Consider the following 17,397-nt stretch of genomic DNA (forward strand, 5'->3'; position numbering starts at 1 on the left):
TAACCACAGGGATGTGACCGGAGGGCTTTCTGCTTAGCATAAAGAAGACACGCGCTGTGTGATCTAACTTACATGTATAATCTAATTAAAAAAACTCATAAACATAAAGAATAAAATGGTGATCGCCAGGATGTAGGTCGTAAGGAATACAAGGATTGTTTGAAGGGTCCAACCGTGGCAACCAGTACATACGTACATCCTGGAAATGGAATGGAACGTAGAGCAAATACGGTCGTTTCTGTCCCTTTACAGAAATGGAGATAGAGTTAACGGGACACTATACGGGGGGGGGGGGTGCGGCTATTTGAGAGGCACTAAGAGAGTAGGTGGTAAAAGGTCTCACCCCCCCCAAAATGGACAACTCTGCGTGGCCACACGGAACACAGAACCACAACCCGAATTCGTAAAAGATACAAAGTCTTTATTAGACAAACTCGGAATCAACAGGACAACTCCATAAATTAGACAGCAGTATAATTTTCTGAGGAGATCTATATACAGATCACAGTGATTTTCATTGTGCAAGGAATTCAACGGATTAGAAACAGTTTGCTTTCCGCCCCCACAAGAGAAGCTGGGACACCCTGGCAGGGGGTTCCTGGGCGGGGGGTGGGGGTTGCCGGGGCGTGCCACGGGTGACCAAGGCACTCTGTCTCCTGTCTGCGGCACGCTCCGGCAGCCCCTGGGCCCCCAAGGAACAAGGGCCACCTGGCCAGGTGGCCCGCGGCACAGTGTGAGAAAAAGCAAGGCTACCGGGCAAGAGCCAAGACTGTGTGGGGGTCGTCGAATGGCTTCACATCCCATCCAAGGAAACAGACATGTCATGACTTTTGCTTATAAATAACAGAAGTGCACAGCGTGAGCGAGCGAGCGAGCGCAAAATCAAACAGCTTGAAAGGCAATCATTTATCGGAAATCATCACAGAGCGTGTTTCCTGCGTGGAAAGGGCTTGCTCCTCTGGAGGCGAGCCTGCCTGCCGGGTCTGCGAGGCCAACCTGGTGTGACAAGGGTGTGACTGGCAGAAAGGGTCCCGCGCACTCCACCTCCGTCTCCGCACGCACACCAACGCACACACCAACCGCGCTATCCACACCCGTGAGTCACACAGCTGTCCCCGTGCTTTGCTCTCTGTTTTCTCGTCGGCGGGGACCAGCCCCTGTCGTTGGACCCCTTCGTCGGGGACGGGAAGGCAGAGAGTCGGGCTGCAGCTTTTCATCCGTAGCATCGGCCACCTGCCACGTATTCACACGGTCCAACGTGTAGAGGCAACTTCGGTGGACGGAGAAATGGGAAAGGCGTGCCGCGTCACACACGTGTTTCGCGTGAGGAGGAGTCTGCCACTGGTAACACGGTGGTCTGGAAGGTGGGATGGGGAGAAGGCGACGAAACGTTCCAGACACTTGGTGCGGCGGGTCCCTGGGTGGGGGGGGTGTGAAGCGCACACGGGGTCTCTTGTTGCCGGATGTTTTTTGCATCGTCGGTCACACTGACGGCAGCCAGCAACGTGGGGCCATTTCGGGCAAGAATAGTTTTTACACGGAGTGGGACTCTGACTTCTGCGGGCAAAGGGGTCCCAAGCCGGCCAGTACCAAGGTGTGCTATGCTGGGTAAAATCAATTGCGATTTTATTTCCTTTTTAGCCCGGGAGGCGCTCATGAAAGACGGGGAGTGATGCTTCCAGCAAGAAAACAAGACCCACCTCAATTTAAGTCTTCTTGGCTTAGAGCCAAATCCTTTCCTGAGCCGCATTTTGTGATTATTCCCCCGAATTGGCTTCAAAACTTCACCCACACCCACACCCACACCGATTCTAGATGATGACGGGCGTGTGCATTTCAGCACGACCCCACGGAATGACTTATTAGAGGTACACAGAGTGTCTCACGTGTGGGAACTCACGTTGATGAAATCAGCGTTTTTGTCGCCACACAATTTAAGTCACGTCTCCCCACGGACGCTTGACACACCCGGCGTGTGACGGGGAAGACAGGTACGGCGGTCAGAGGTGAGTCTCAACAGCATCGGGTACTGTCAGACATTGTTTTTTCCTCACTCGTCTGCGTTGCCCGGCGGGTGGCCGGTGGCCAGGCTTTCCAAGGGCAACGGGACCCGCGCACCCAGACACCTGTCGTTCTCGCCCGATGGGCTCAAAATTTTGTGGAAAATTCAGGCAGTTCCACGCCATGCTGCCCTGATACTATTTCCATTCTATTTAGTCAATCCCGGACCACAAGAGCAAAGCCTAAAACTATGCATAATGGCAAATGCGTTGATTGTATTCAAGAATAATCTCTCAATCATTTTTCAAAAATTTTAAGAACACTCCAAAATGATTCTGAAAATAATAATAATAATAATAATAATAATAACAATAATAATAATAATAATTTAATGTTATAGGAAGGAGGGGTGAAATATGCTTGTCTTTCTAGGTGGCTAAGTCAGGGCAGGGAATCACCTTGCCAATCTAATCAACCACGTCACGATGAAACGGTTTCGAGGGTGCTGACGTTTTAGGCAAGGCTGGCGGCCCTCCACGAAATCCGCACGGGACGATGGCTGAGAAGTCCAGGGGGAAAACACACAGTTCTGTCAGGAACACGTGCACAGAACCCATTTGGCAATAATGTCTCATCGAGTTGTGCGTTGCAGAGAGGTTGCTTTATTAAATTCTGTATTGAGGCTCACCTCCTGCGTTCGTTCTGGCTGAAGAGCAGGTCCCATCTCACAGGTCTCATCTGAGAAGGGGGAACCTGCAGCATCTTCGCGTGGACTGTCAAATGTGACAGTGTCAGAGGTGCAGGTGGTCTTCATTTCACCTTCAAAATACACCCGGGGGCCTTCTGATGCGTGAGTGGCATCGGCCCAACAATCGGCCCGGTCGACACACCGCCTTTGCCGTGCGTGCGGCAGAACGACGATGCGTGACTTTGTGGAAAGGTGGTCTGTTGTGCTGCTCGACCTGTGTGTGGAAGACGGAGGTAGCCAAGAGGTATGGGAAGACACGCCTTTGGGGACACAGAAGACAGTATCGACAGCAGAGAACCGCCTGGTGACTCGAGAACACCCCTGAGCCGCATACTCCTAAGAAGGCACACAACAATCCTTCCAATCCCCCCCGCCCCCGCCCACCGTGTCCACCGACCTAACCCCCGGGCACACTCCCCGTATTGCAGCTTCTACAGGAGTTAGACCCGTCTGGACAAGACCCGGGAGGAGGGGACCGAAGAGGGATGGCCTTGCTGTCACTGAAGGCTCCAGAAGCCACTCTTTAAATACCCAGACCTCACATCTCCACGGGGGGGAGGTCCTGGCTAAGCCACCAGGCCAGGTACACGGGGATGTGGGCAACACTGTTTTCCCAGCTGCCTCAGTCGACGCTGCGTGGGCAGCCTGCTTAGGTTGGTAGAGCGAAAAGTCTGGAATCACGGAGCAGAAAATGGGAGAAGACAACAAATGATGGACCACGCAGCCACCAGGGACGTCGATGAGGGCCCTGTTTGGGGGGAAGACTAGCACGGAACCCCAGGTACTTGGTGGCCAACCCACCTCTAGCTTTCAGGAAGTCAACCTCTCGGGGGAGAGTCGGCAGGGGTCTTCTCCACCTATGCTCAGAATCGGCTCCAAGGAGAAGCACTCTCACCCGCTCGACCTCCCTCATGCCTGCCCGGTCTTAGGAGACCACCGTGTGCAAGACGCACTCAATTCGACCACGAGCGCGGAGAAAAGGAGTTGAGCAGAAACGAGGGGAGTCCGTGGGACTATATCCAGTGCGGACATCTCCCCGGTCATCTGCCTGCTCCTTCCCCCAACGTGAAAACGAAAAGAACATCTCTGGCTGAAGGTGGTGCATGCAATGGAGCCAATATCGGTCACCTTTCCGGGGGTGGGGCGGTAGGTTTTGGAATTTTCATAGGCAGCCTTCCCCCGTGCCGTGCGAAATTTGGGAAGACCCTGGAGATTTTTGATTGCATCCCTTGAGCAACTATCGTGGCCCCTGGCCACTTCCAGATTAAAATCCAAGACTTCCCGTTAGCAGATACCGAGGACTTCAGATGTTAGCTGTGCGGACGCCACGGGGTTATTATTTTTTTTTTCCCACAAATGCACGGAAGTATGCACACCACGCCCCACTTCTCAGGCCTTGTTCCCAAGAGAGCAGTGTTGGGGAAAACGGAAAACTGAAAATCATCGGCTGTGCAAAGTCTGAGCGTTGTCTCCACATTTTCTGTCACAGGGGGTTGCACCCGCACGCACACAAGAACACACACCATCTGTGGTTATCACCCAGCACGCTCGGTTCCAGCTTATAAAGCCGAGGCTCCGAGGAAACCAGATACCATCACGGTAAGAACCCGCAGCGAGGACAACGTAAAACCTACAACCCAGCGATTGTTCGAAACACCCTCCTGTGCCGTCGACTTCCAGTTGCTTAAATAACGTGCGGTCCACGAATGTCCAGTGTGGCTTCCAGTCCCTTGGAAGGGACGTACACATGGGGGTGGGTTACAAGGTGGTCCCCGAGGCTGCGTAGCTGGACGTCTTTGTCCCCCGCGGGCTGATGTCACGGCGTGTCTGGTGGGAAGGAGAACAAAGAATGTGGCTCGTTTCCGCTGTGGGAGTCAGTGGCGTGATAAAGGGAATCACACCATAGAAACCCACCTGACTTGGCCCTTCTTGTCGCCAAGAAGGGCCACAAACCTGAATTCTACGAAGGAGAGGTTGTGCCTCCCAAGAGCAATGTTTCATTTTTTTCTCTTTCCTTTTTCTTCTTTTTTTTTTTTGAGCCGTTTTTGAAATGGGGGGCTTTCCCTGTTTATACGCTATTCTCATCCATGCTAGGAGATTCGCTGCTCCTGCAGAACTAGGTCTCTGTTTCAATGCGCTTCACGACAAACGCCACTAAAACAGAAAACGAGGTGTCTCCCCTTCCTGGCCCGCCGCCCCGACGTTCTCCCCCGGCGCGCTGACAATCGCGCGGAGCGATTTAGACACCGCCAGGGAAGTCCACCGTGCTTAATCCTCCGTGGAGACCACTTCATCCGGGAAGCGGTCGTAGGGACGGGGCGGGGTTCTGCTTCATGAAGAATCACGTGCTTGCGTGGTCTCTCCACACCTAACCACTCTTCCTAAAACCAGCAGGTCTTGGGTCTGTTGCCCCACGGACAAATTATGGTCGGGAAAAGGACCGAGGAAGAGTAAAATAGGAAAAGGCGGTTTTCAAAGAAAAGAGCCACGTCCAGATTTGTGGAATAAACGGGAAGCCCCGTGACCAAGGAACGGTGTTTTGGGGTTCCCTCCTATTCTTGAGGTACGCCTTCAGACCTCAAGCTCACTCGTGCACAAAGTACATTAAAAACGAGTCCACCAGGTGAAATGGTCTTTACACACTTTCCCAAGAGGATATACCCCATTGAGGAAGGTGCTTTCCACGGGCATCAGCTTCATAGGGTAGCTAGGGACACGGGACGAGAAACTGCACCGAGTAGGAGGCACCCATCTTAGCAGGTGGCCGCCTTCTGTGTCTTTCAGTAAATGTCATCCTGTCTATACTAGGGGGGAAAAAACCTCTCTGTAGTTAGCTTATCAATGAAGGGTTCTTCATCGATAACGTGAAGCAAGTCTTTTAATCCCTTAATGAGCATTGGAAAAAAAAACATCGTAAAACGTTACAAGCAAATCAGACAAAATCGGAGCATCTGAGTAGACCAGAAGGAAAAACGAGTTTTTCTAAAGATCCGCGGAGATTTTGTGATTTTTAAAAACCCATCCCTGGGCCTCCTCGCTCGCTGCGGAGGGGCTGGGGCGGATAGAGGTGCTGTTACGTTACGAAAACCAGTTCACATCGTAGAACCGATCATCGCATGTTTGAAACATAAAAATATGCCCAAGAGACACAGGGCTTCCTCCTAGACATGCCCGCCTATGTCCCTACGACGATCTTTTCCTCTCTCCTATCAGCGTAACTCTCATCCAGCTCTCCCCCTGGTGTTCCCGGGGAAATGCCGGTCGGAAGAGAAGCGTTTCCGTTACCATGTCCGTCTCTTCCGCCCAAGCTGTAGCCACGGCGGGTTTTGCGAATGGTGTTGGCCAGACAGTGGGATGATTTTTTCTGGTTCTCATAACGGCTACTGGGAAAATAATCACGGGGGGGAAACAAGACAGGTCTACGACTAAATGCGTCATTGGTGGCGGCGTGTTGGTAAAGATCGGAGGTATCTTTGCTTCTCTGAAGTACAGGACAAAAACTTGACCTTCGAGGTCACGGCCATCGAACCGGAGATCTTGAAACGTTCAACGACATACCAAAATCACTTCTTTAAAAATCTCAAATGAAGTCTTGCAAGAGTCCCTAGGGTTCGTTTTTAACAAAAAGGCAGCCCAGAATCGTTCTGGAACGGACCGGTCAGGACTGTCAGGAAGGCGCTTTGAATCTCGTGGTTTTCATAACGCGAGAACGGAGGGTTTGTGACCGCCCCCAAACAGCCGTGCCTGTTGAACATGTAGACACACCCCACTCTCCAAGGGGTCTGATTTTGACACGCAGGTTCTGCCCAAGGCTGACCTGGTTGGGGGACGGGGACCCTGCAAGACGGGCTGATACCCTGGGGCCACACCACACACGCCGAGCAACGCCCACTGGGGTGTTTACAGGACGAACTTGGAAGGACCGTCTCTCCCTGGTGCACGGCGCGGGAGAAGACCTACTCCCCCAACACAATACCCCCTGACCATGGAATCCAGTCCGCCTCGCTCCTTTTCATTTTTATTTTACTTTTAACAAATATTGCCGGGTTTATTGGGGTGACCTGAGCTAATAAAATTATATAGGTCTCGGGTGTACCCCTCTGTCAGACACCTTCTGTATTTTGCGTTAACCTTGCCTGTTTTGTTTTGTTCTGTTTTCTAAACTGCTGAGTACGCAAGACGTACCTTCCCGGGGTGGACGCGCGTCCTCAGAAGTTCTCGAACATCTCCAGCTCTTTGGCAGACACCGCGGGAGCCGTGTTCCAGTCGTTGTCGGGATACGTTTCAAAGTTGGAGGTGTCGCCTTCGCCGCACACCTTGGGCAGGATGGGGGGCTACAGGGTGGGCCGAGACACAAAGGTTACAAGGACGCGGCAGGCACGGCACCTCCGTCCATCCACCCCCCCTCTGTGACTTCGCGCGGCCTAATGGTGTTGGTGGTGTGGGCTGACCCCCCCAGTATGGGCTGGAGCCCGGGCATCGGCGTGTCCATCCTGTCCTTGCACTCCAAAGCACAAAGTGGGGGGCCCTCTGTGAGGAAAGCTGTCACTCACATGCTCCGTGCGGAGGAAGAGGCTCCACGGAATATTGTCTATCTCATCTACAATCAACACCGCAAAATACCCACAACTCTCTCTCCGGGACACAAGCTTTCTCATCATGGCCACTGAGCCAGGGGGTCCGACAGCCCGATGGCCAACCCTGGGGTCTTCAGCCCCCCTGGCAAAGACACCCACTGAACAGGCAACATGGCTTATGGCCGGTTTCAAAGGATGGGTCGGCTGGTGCCGATGAATGCGGGATCAGCCATAAACAACTTAGGTTGTGGACTCAGGCTGTTGTTCGCTTTTCTCGGGATGCCAGGAGAAGAGGCGCCCTTGGATGAATCGTATACCTTGAGTTTCCTCTGCGGGACGGCTTCCCAGTCCAGGCTTCGGAACCAGCGGTGGCGTTTCACGTCATCAGCTCCATTCTGGGAAAGAGACACGCGTCATCGGGGCCCAGGACGTTGGCGGGACGGGAGATAGAACATCCTGAAGAATCTGCGTTCTTTCAGTACGGAAACGAGCCCAAACGATTGCTAGGTTTTCAGGAATTGTTCCTCATCTTTAAAGTTTTAATGTTTTTCATTAAAACAGAAGAGAAAACTCTTTGTTACCACACCTACAAATTGGCGATGTGAGTTGCTGCCAGTTTTTTCTTTTGCTACCCTTCTGACAATTCTTCTTTTCTTATCGGGGAAAAAAAATTTCACTACCACACCAAGGTCCAGCAACAGACACCTGTGGACGGCTTACCTTACGTGGGGTGGGGAGAGGGCAAGAAAGCCTTGGCGTTGACTACTTTCAAGTAGTTCAAACTCTCGTGCAGACACTGAGGTATGACCATATCCGGGTAGATGATAGGAAGATGGAAAGATGGACAGATGGACAGAAAAGTAGATCGGAAAATAGATGGTACATAGAAAGACAGAAGAGATAGATGGGATAGATATGGAGAAAGAGAAAGAAACGTCATAGATACATACATAGATGACAGATAAACTAGATGAGAGCTCAGCCCTGGCTGGCGTATCTTAGTGGAATGAGCATGGGCGTGTGAACCAAAGGGCCACCGGTTCAATTCCCAGTCAGGGCACAGGCCTGGGTTGCAGGCCAGGTCCCTAGTAGGGGACACAGGAGAAGGAACCACACACGGAGGTTTCTCTACCACTCTTTCTCCTTCCCTTCCCCTCTCTCTAAAAATAAAGTATTTCAAAAAATCGATGATAGATCCATATGGAGAGAGAGGAAGGAAGATGGACAGAGGATAGAGAGATACACACATATATATGATGGATAACAAACGATTAAAAGGTAGATAAATCACGAATAGAGGATACATACAGAAAAACAGAGGATAGGTGGGGAGTCAGATAAAACACAGATAACTGTGGAGACAGAGAAGGGAAAATACATGATGGGTGCATACACAGACAGGTGAACAGGGAAGACAGATGACAGAAAGATCAATAGATGGATCGATACATTGACACATAACTAATCTCTCGTAGATCACTGTGGAGTCATTTCCCTGTATGCACATGAGATGGGGTGCGCACCCTGCTGGAAATTGGGCCGACGATTCAAGATGAGCACTGTGCCTTCATTCCACTCCCCCAGATCTCAAGTGTGGCGTCAATGACAGTGACGCGTCCTGGAAACCGCCCCACGGACAGGGACGCACACTGACCTTCATGTTTCCAAGGCGCCTGGTCCGGTCGACCACCAGGAGTTTCCTGATGAGGTCTCTGTTCGGGGAAAGGAGACAAAGAAAGGAAAGCCGTTCCCATCACGATAGAGACCCGAGTGAATGGAGCGCGTCAACAGCCCTAAAACCTACCCACAGAACGTGCCGTTGGGCAACGCTTCGATTGCTCACATTTTTTAATATTTCCTCCCACTTCCGTTTCAGCGTGATCCATCCCCAAATAACGGACGAGACGCTGTGTTGCCTGCACACGGGGAGTGAGCTCACGGGAAAAGAGGCCGATGACGTCTTGGCACAGACAAGGGGAGTTAGACGAGGAGACACAGCTACACCTGCTCCGAGAAGTGTGGGGCTGACGGGAAAAGGCGCCTGTCAGGAGGCCCCTCCCGAAAAGACAGCTGCTCTCACCGAAACAAGACAGTCGTGCCTGTGCCCTGTGGGCTTCCGAATTTACGGGGTCCTTGGTTTGCAGTGCCTGCCTTTAGGGCACAGGGCACTGGAGCCTGTTAAGGTCTGATGTCTCATTCGTTAGATCTCGCCCCTCAATGGCAGACCGGGTCAAAACACAGCAAGCCGGTCCTGTTCGGATGGGCGACGAGGAAGCCCAAGGTTGGAGACAAGGACCTGGGACGGCATAAATGATGAGGATGTTATTTCTTTTTCTTCTTCCTTTTTTTTGGCGGGGGGCGGGGGGGGATTGGAGGGGAAGTAGAGAAAGAGTGGAAAGATAGTAATGAAAAAACAGAGAGAGAGCGGGGGAGAGAGAAAGAGACCAACGATGAGGAATGTAAACGAAAATAAACACAAACTACGAGAAGGCAGGTGGGAAAAGGGACCAGACCTGGAGGGTGGTTATTTCTGCGATGCCTTCTTTCCCCACCCACAAAGTGTTGAAAACCTAGGCAGGGCATTCACCGAAAATGACCTTCCCACGAATGTCCTCATCCGTGGCCTGAGATTTTTGGACCGTCCTTCCCTGGGGAGACCTGCCTTGGAAGAGTTGAAGTCATTGCGTACTAGACACGGGGGAATAGACCTGTGACCTCCGGAACTGCCCGAGACCCTTTTCAGGGTCACGTCCCCTGCGGGCAGGACCCCCGCACCGTGCGCCTGAGCCAGGGCCATTTTCACCACCCCCAGGTTCACCCAGGAGAATTCTGGGGGGCCAACGCGGGCCACCCACGGCCAGACTTCTCTGCGGTTGTGAGTAGCTTTTAATCTCATCATTGGGCAATCACTGCAAATACAGAACTCCACTTGAAAACTGCTTGCTGCCCAGGCGAAACGCCGTGCCTCGACTCAGATGGACCCCGGAAACGAAATCTTATGTGATAGCGTTCACGTCTCTCCAGACAAAGTAGACTTTCGACTGCGGCCTTTGCTCCTCGCTATCTCACCGTTCACGGGGCGGGGTTTCTTCTAGGGGGTGAGCTTTAAAGGCAGCCTCTTTTTTTTTTTTTTTGCTAAAAAAAACTTTAAATGAATAGAAAAGAGAGCCAAGTTTGCACATGAATTAGATCTCGGATGCCTAAGGGGTAAACACACCCCTCCACCCCCCTGGTGCAGCTAGAAATCAGGACTCAGGATCCAAAATGGCTAAAAGGGGAGCAGACTGGTTAAGGTATCTGGAAAACCAAGAGCCTTCTTGTATATTTTTTTAACCTTAGAGGGGCAACAATTTGTTGTCCTACTGACTGATGCATCGCGGAGTGATTCTTGCCTGTGCCCCGCCTGACCGGAGACCAAGCCCGCGATCTTGGCCTGNAAATCTTATGTGATAGCGTTCACGTCTCTCCAGACAAAGTAGACTTTCGACTGCGGCCTTTGCTCCTCACTATCTCACCGTTCACGGGGCGGGGTTTCTTCTAGGGGGTGAGCTTTAAAGGCAGCCTCTTTTTTTTTTTTGCTAAAAAAAACTTTAAATGAATAGAAAAGAGAGCCAAGTTTGCACATGAATTAGATCTCGGATGCCCAAGGGGTGAACACACCCCTCCACCCCCCTGGTGCAGCTAGAAATCAGGACTCAGGATCCAAAATGGCTAAAAGGGGAGCAGACTGGTTAAGGTATCTGGAAAACCAAGAGCCTTCTTGTATATTTTTTTAACCTTAGAGGGGCAACAATTTGTTGTCCTACTGACTGATGCATCGCGGAGTGATTCTTGCCTGTGCCCCGCCTGACCGGAGACCAAGCCCGCGATCTTGGCCTGCGGAGACGATGCTCTAACCAACTGAACTACCCAGCCAAGACCCGCATTCGTACATTTCTTAAAAAACTTAGGGTTTTGTTTTCTTTCCCTACCGCCACGGATTTTAATGAAAATGCACACGCAAAGATACCCACCACGTCGAGGCAATGCAAACGTCCTGGAAGCTGCCCGCTGATTTCGGAAAATCTCAGCGTGCAAAAAGGACTCACAGGGTGAGAATAATTCAGGCAGCAGGGAAAAAAAGATAAAACTCTGCTAAACTCACCACCACGGATGCCAGCTGCTATGTGAGCTACGGGAGGAGGGGGGCCTCCGCGCGAAACACCCCGATGCCTCTCTCGTTAAGGATGACAACAAACGCAGTGACGTGCTCTTGGTAAATGACATTTGTTATCAGAAGGTGCCAATGACCGCTGAGACTCAGGACCAGGGTCCATCACTGAAGCAGAGCCGTGAAAACCTCCCCCCTCTCCCTGGAAAAGATGCCCAAGATGCCCCCCAAACACGTCACACGCAACGCGCAGGAAAAGAGCACCGTACAGTCTCCTGCTGGGCAGACGCCTCGCGGACGGTGGGTTTTTCTCTTCTTCTTTTTGACGCTTTAAAAATAAACACGTTCCAAAGACGAAGGGCACGTTTCACTTACTTGACGTTGAAATCCAAATGTCTGGGGAAATCGATTCTGCCGGCGAGGATCTTCTGGTAAATGCCAAACGGGTTGTCATCAAAAAATGGAGGGAACCTGTCGGAAGCACCGAGATTGGTTTTTAGCGGGCAGGCGGCGGGAACGGATTTTTCCCCCCACCCCGCGCTGGGTGACGGCGGCTGTGCCTGGTCCGAGGGGACAGGACGTACGTCGTCTCACGTGTCCCCTTTGCTTGCATGTGGGAGTCCTGCCAGGGGGACTGTTGTAAGTCACAGGGCTCGGCAGAGACCAGGCGACCACAAAGACATCACGTGACCAGCTCTGGTGTGGCGGCTTGTGCAAGGGACAAACATCCCCACCGTGGGCCGTGACCAGCCCTCTTTGTGTTTTTCACTCATCTGCCCATAGGTGGCGCACAGGGGGACCTCCATAAATGGGTCCAGGACACGTGGAAGAGATGGGGACTTTGTCTTATTTTTTTTGGCTACCGTAGTCCATAACCTTATTTTTATTTTTAACCCTCACTTAAGATACGGCTAGTGATGTGTGTGTGTGTGTGTGTGAGAGAGAGAGAGAGAGAGAGAGATTGATTAGTTGCCTCACAGCTGCACCCTGACCGGGGATCGAACCGGCAACCCTTTGAAGTCCAGGATGGTAACACTCCAACCAAGTGGAGTGTTACTTGGTTGTCCTGGCCAGGACGGTCCACGGCTTTTACAGAAGCTGGTGTCTGCCCCTCCAGAGTCGATGAAGTCCCCTAGGCTGCTTTTCAGCTTGCAACCTGGGTTGAAAACCAGATCTGGCCTGGGGAGGCAGGGCGGGGCGGGGGGCGGGGTTGGCCAGCGCGGTCCCACAGTCTCACTTGGTACACAAAGTGTTATTGATCCACGGCTTAGCGATTGCCTGTGGTCGAGCTGCAGAGTTACAGAGGCAAGGATTGTAACCGTTCTCTAGAAATCAACGGACCTATCTTTCCTAATTAACATCTGGAAATGGAAAAGTAATAATCATCAGAAACAGTCTAAAGAAGAAAGATACATACACGTGTGAACAAGAAGAGCAATCCAAGTAAACCGAGGACTTAAGAAATACATACGCCATGCCCACGTACAGCTAACTCGGATATGTTGACTCGAATTTGCCGAGTGCGAACACCCTCAACTCAAAAGCATACCCTCTGGTTAGCTGCCGGAGAACCAGGTCTCGTGAGTCAGTGGAATGGGCAATGGAAACAGGTGACAGCAAAGGGGTTTTCCAAGGATGTCCGCGTCCATGACAGCGCGTTTCGGTGAGCGGAAACAATTCTCTTGTTGTTTCCCAGTGAATCCGTTGGGTTTTGAAAGAAAAAAAAAACTAAGAGGAGTGGGTCGGCCGGTGGCCTCCAAAGAGAATGTTGTCACATTCTGGCAACCTGTGAATCTGACTCTATCTGGAAACAGGGCATTTGCAGGTGGGATGAGAGACAGATCTGAGAGGAGGTGGCCCTGCNTGGCGCACAGGGGGACCTCCGTAAATGGGTCCAAGACACGTGGAAGAGATGGGGACTTTGTGTTATTTTTTTTGGCTACCGTAGTCCATAACCTTATTTTTATTTTTAACCCTCACTTAAGATACGGCTAGTGATGTGTGTGTGTGTGTGTGTGTGAGAGAGAGAGAGAGAGAGAGAGAGATTAGTTGCCTCACAGCTGCACCCTGACCGGGGATCAAATCGGCAACCCTTTGAAGTCCAGGATGGTAACACTCCAACCAACAGAGCCACCTGGCCAGGACGGTCCACGGCTTTTACAGAAGCCGGTGTCTGCCCCTCCAGAGTCGATGAAGTCCCCTAGGCTGCTTTTCAGCTTGCAACCTGGGTTGAAAACCAGATCTGGCCTGGGGAGGCGGGGCGGGGTTGGCCAGCGCGGTCCCACAGTCTCACTTGGTACACACAGTGTTATTGATCCACGGCTTAGCGATTGCCTGTGGTCGAGCTGCAGAGTTACAGAGGCAAGGATCGTAACCGTTCTCTAGAAATCAACGGACCTATCTTTCCTAATTAACATCTGGAAATGGAAAAGTAATAATCATCAGAAACAGTCCAAAGAAGAAAGATACGTACACGTGTAAACAAGAAGAGCAATCCAAGTAAACCGAGGACTTAAGAAATACACACGCCATGCCCACGTGCAGCTAACTCGGATATGTTGACTCGAATTTGCCGAGTGCGAACACCCTCAACTCAAAAGCATACCCTCTGGTTAGCTGCCGGAGAACCAGGTCTCGTGAGTCAGTGGAATGGGCAATGGAAACAGGTGACAGCAAAGGGGTTTTCCAAGGATGTCCGCGTCCATGACAGCGCGTTTCGGTGAGCGGAAACAATTCTCTTGTTGTTTCCCAGTGAATCCGTTGGGTTTTGAAAGAAAAAAAAAACTAAGAGGAGTGGGTCGGCCGGTGGCCTCCAAAGAGAATGTTGTCACATTCTGGCAACCTGCGAATCTGACTCTATCTGGAAACAGGGCATTTGCAGGTGGGATGAGAGACGGATCTGAGAGGAGGTGGCCCTGCATCCAGTGACGGTGTCCTGAGAAGGGACAGAAGAGGAGACGCAGAGAAGGAGGAAAAGCCACGGGGAGACGGAGGCGGAGACGGGAGGGACGCAGCCACCAGCCCAGGGACACGGGGAGCCCCAGGAGCCGGAAGAGACGGGAAGGACCCTCCGTGGAGCCTGTGGAGGGAATGTCAGCCTAGGATCCCTGGATGACCTCAGCCATCTGGTCTCCAGGACGGGGGAGGGTGAACGTCTGTGGTTTAAATCCCCCCCAGTGAGCAGTCATTTGTTGGGACAACACCAGGACACACATACACAGACGATACACGTTAACTCTCCAAATATCTATCAGAGAAGGAGCAAAATGGAAAAAATAAAAACCCGACCTATCACCTACAGAAAGGAAAGTCAACAGGAAGCAGAGGCAGGGGAGTGAGAAAAATGAAGGATCCGAAATCAACATAAAAATGCAGCCGGGACGGACATGGTGTAAAATAGTCTTAAAAAAAAAAAAAGTCAGCCCTGGCTGGTGTTGCTCCGGGGATTGAACGCGGGCCTGCGAACCACAGGATCCCGGTTCGATTCCCAGTCAGGGCACATGCCTGGGTTGCAGGCCAGTTCCCAGCAGGGGACCCAGGAGAGGCAACCACACATTGATCCTTCTCTCCCTCTCTCCTTCCCTTCCTCTCTAAGGATAAATAAATAAATAAAAAATAAAAAAAATCCGTTCCTTTTACACTTTGGCGTGAACAGAGACACCGTGTGGAGGAGGCAGCAGCCCTACTATGCGTGGCTGTTACGGTCTCCTAACTAAAACTATTTGGCCCCTGTGTACGAGCTACCCACAGTGAGACACCCCCAGGCCGTGCTCGGTAGTAAAGGGGTGCATATTAACACTTCCAATCCCTGCCACCCGTGAACGTCTTTGAGTTAGTAATTCCTCAGTCCATCCCTTGGCCGTCCAGCTGGCGAGGCACCGCGCAGAGCCCGCAAATGCCCAGGGTGGGTCCGGCACGCCCAGGGCCAGGTGGATCTGAAGGAGTCTGCCCAGAACACCTGACTCTTTCCAGGGGAAAACGAAAATAGACCCACCACGAGCAAGCCGCTGGCTGCCTGCGAGGGAGCACAAAGGTCAGCTCGCGCGGCACTCTGGGTCGCAGAGAATCTTAATCGCTCACCATCAATTATGCTAATCATAGGGCCTAATGATAAATCAGATTCCGGGCCTACGGTTCCCTTTTCTATTCTTATGATAGGAAAAGATGAGAAATATTCTATTACTCATCGTCTATTTGATTGAGAGAAATAGCCCATTAGAACAGAAATCTCCTTAGAATAATAGAAATACTGTGTCTTCTAACATTATAGCATATTTTCACGTTAAAGTATATTACATCCTATTTCTATCCTAGTCATCGTCACAGTGCCTTATATCTTTCTGATACGCCCTTTTAATATTTCACAGTCTCCTGTTGTAGTCTTGCAATATGACACTCAACCGTGTACTGCCTTTTAATATTGTATTTGCTCATGGCATTGCATGGTATGGTGTTTGGTAATGTTCTATTTTACCGTGAAAACAACACCGTAAGGGCAACACATGGGAACCTCATTCTGTTTGCAAGACCGTTGAGCCCCCGATACCATTATCGGCGGGCAGTACCGCCCTCTAGTGGCCGAAAACATGGCGGCAGGAAAGCGCGCTGATGGCGCCCGAGGGGAAGCTGATTCTGGGGGCAACAGGGTAGCAACTTCTGCGTCTTCTCCAGAGTCGCCTGGCACGCAGGTAACCCTGACCTGGGTCTCCGCTTGGGAACTTCCTGCGCGAGGGTGTCCGTGAAGGAGTGGGGTCCTCGTGATTTGCTACGCGCCTCGGAGTGAACAGTAATGGAACGTTCCACATCATTTTAGGGGGATAAATAGATGGATGATAGAGATGATTGAGAGACAGATAAGCAGGTGGATAAATAGAGAGATGGATAGGTGGGTGGACAGAAACATAGGTAGATGGGTAGGTGGACACATGACAGGTAGACATAAATGATAGGGGACTAGACAACAGAGAGAGAGAGAATTGAGATAATGGATAACGTTTAGAAAGAGAAAGATGGTAGATAAATAGATGGATCGATGTGTGGGTGGGTGGACACAGATGTGCAGATTCCCAGGTAGATAAATGATACATACATAGGCAATGAGTGATAGATAGATTGATACGTGAATTACCAATAGATGCCTGGTAGACAGAACAATGAGTCCCAGTTTGCACAGACTCCACTCTGGCCAGTCGGCCTCTCTGTGCAAAAAAGAAATCCCTCGCTCCACCTTCCTGTCCCCACCCCACCCCCCGCCCGGAAAGGGAAGGCTCCCAGGTACTATCTCGGGGAACAGATGCAGGGTGCAGGGCAGGGTCTGGCTTTGGATAGCACCAGGAGTTGAGTGAAGTGTGAGACTCACGGACCGGAAACAGGGGTGCGGAGGGAAGAGAAGCTAGGGGAAGGGGAGCAGGTGTGAGGGGCAGAGAGGCAGCCCGTCCCACGGTCCGCAGAAAGGGTGCCGGCACTTCCCCGGCTGGCTGGCCAGCAAATAAAACAAACAGCCTTCGGCTCACAGGATGGGAATGAGTCCCCGCGTCCTAGATTCCTAGGATCGGAGCGCTTGCTTTCTGCAGCTGGTGGAGGGCACCAGACCACCCTTAGCCGAACGCCAGGCTTCCTGACTTCACTCCAAGGACCCCGTGACAAAGGGTCGACCCCTCGGGCAACTGGACGAGCGAGAGAGGTGTGACCTTCCAAAAAGTCGTTCAACGCCAGTCCTGGGTTTCGGAAAAACAGGCGCTTTTTTTTCCTTCCCTGGGTGCTCTCATCAAGTCCTAAACTACTTTTGATTGAGGTACGCATAGCCAGCAGGGAGCTCACCCGGCTCCGAAGGCGAACTGCTCTCGGTTTCTGGTCTGAGGAAGCCAGCGGCGCACGCTCAGGGCGCCCAGCCAACGAGGGCGCTGGGAAATCCGGGTGGG

At 51.8% G+C, this 17,397-nt stretch overlaps 1 protein-coding gene across 3 annotated transcripts in view; it reads right to left on the minus strand.

Moving 5' to 3' along the window:
- Positions 1 to 402: 402 nt before the first annotated feature.
- Positions 403 to 17,397, minus strand: part of PRKX (protein kinase cAMP-dependent X-linked catalytic subunit) — a 56,319-nt gene continuing 39,324 nt past the window's right edge. For all 3 annotated transcript variants that reach the window (XM_037027714.1, XM_037027712.1, XM_037027711.1), the window contains 5 exons: positions 11,852 to 11,947; positions 8,981 to 9,038; positions 7,644 to 7,721; positions 6,935 to 7,083; positions 403 to 4,576 (listed from right to left, as the gene is read on the minus strand). In XM_037027714.1, coding sequence (XP_036883609.1) covers positions 6,958 to 7,083; positions 7,644 to 7,721; positions 8,981 to 9,038; positions 11,852 to 11,947 — 358 coding nt within the window. In that variant the 3' untranslated portion in view covers positions 403 to 4,576; positions 6,935 to 6,957. The remainder of the gene's footprint in view (positions 4,577 to 6,934; positions 7,084 to 7,643; positions 7,722 to 8,980; positions 9,039 to 11,851; positions 11,948 to 17,397) is intronic.

Source organism: Sturnira hondurensis, unplaced genomic scaffold (assembly GCF_014824575.4).
Source record: "Sturnira hondurensis isolate 20B ecotype Veracruz unplaced genomic scaffold, ASM1482457v3 Scaffold0019234, whole genome shotgun sequence".
Taxonomy (NCBI): domain Eukaryota; kingdom Metazoa; phylum Chordata; class Mammalia; order Chiroptera; family Phyllostomidae; genus Sturnira; species Sturnira hondurensis.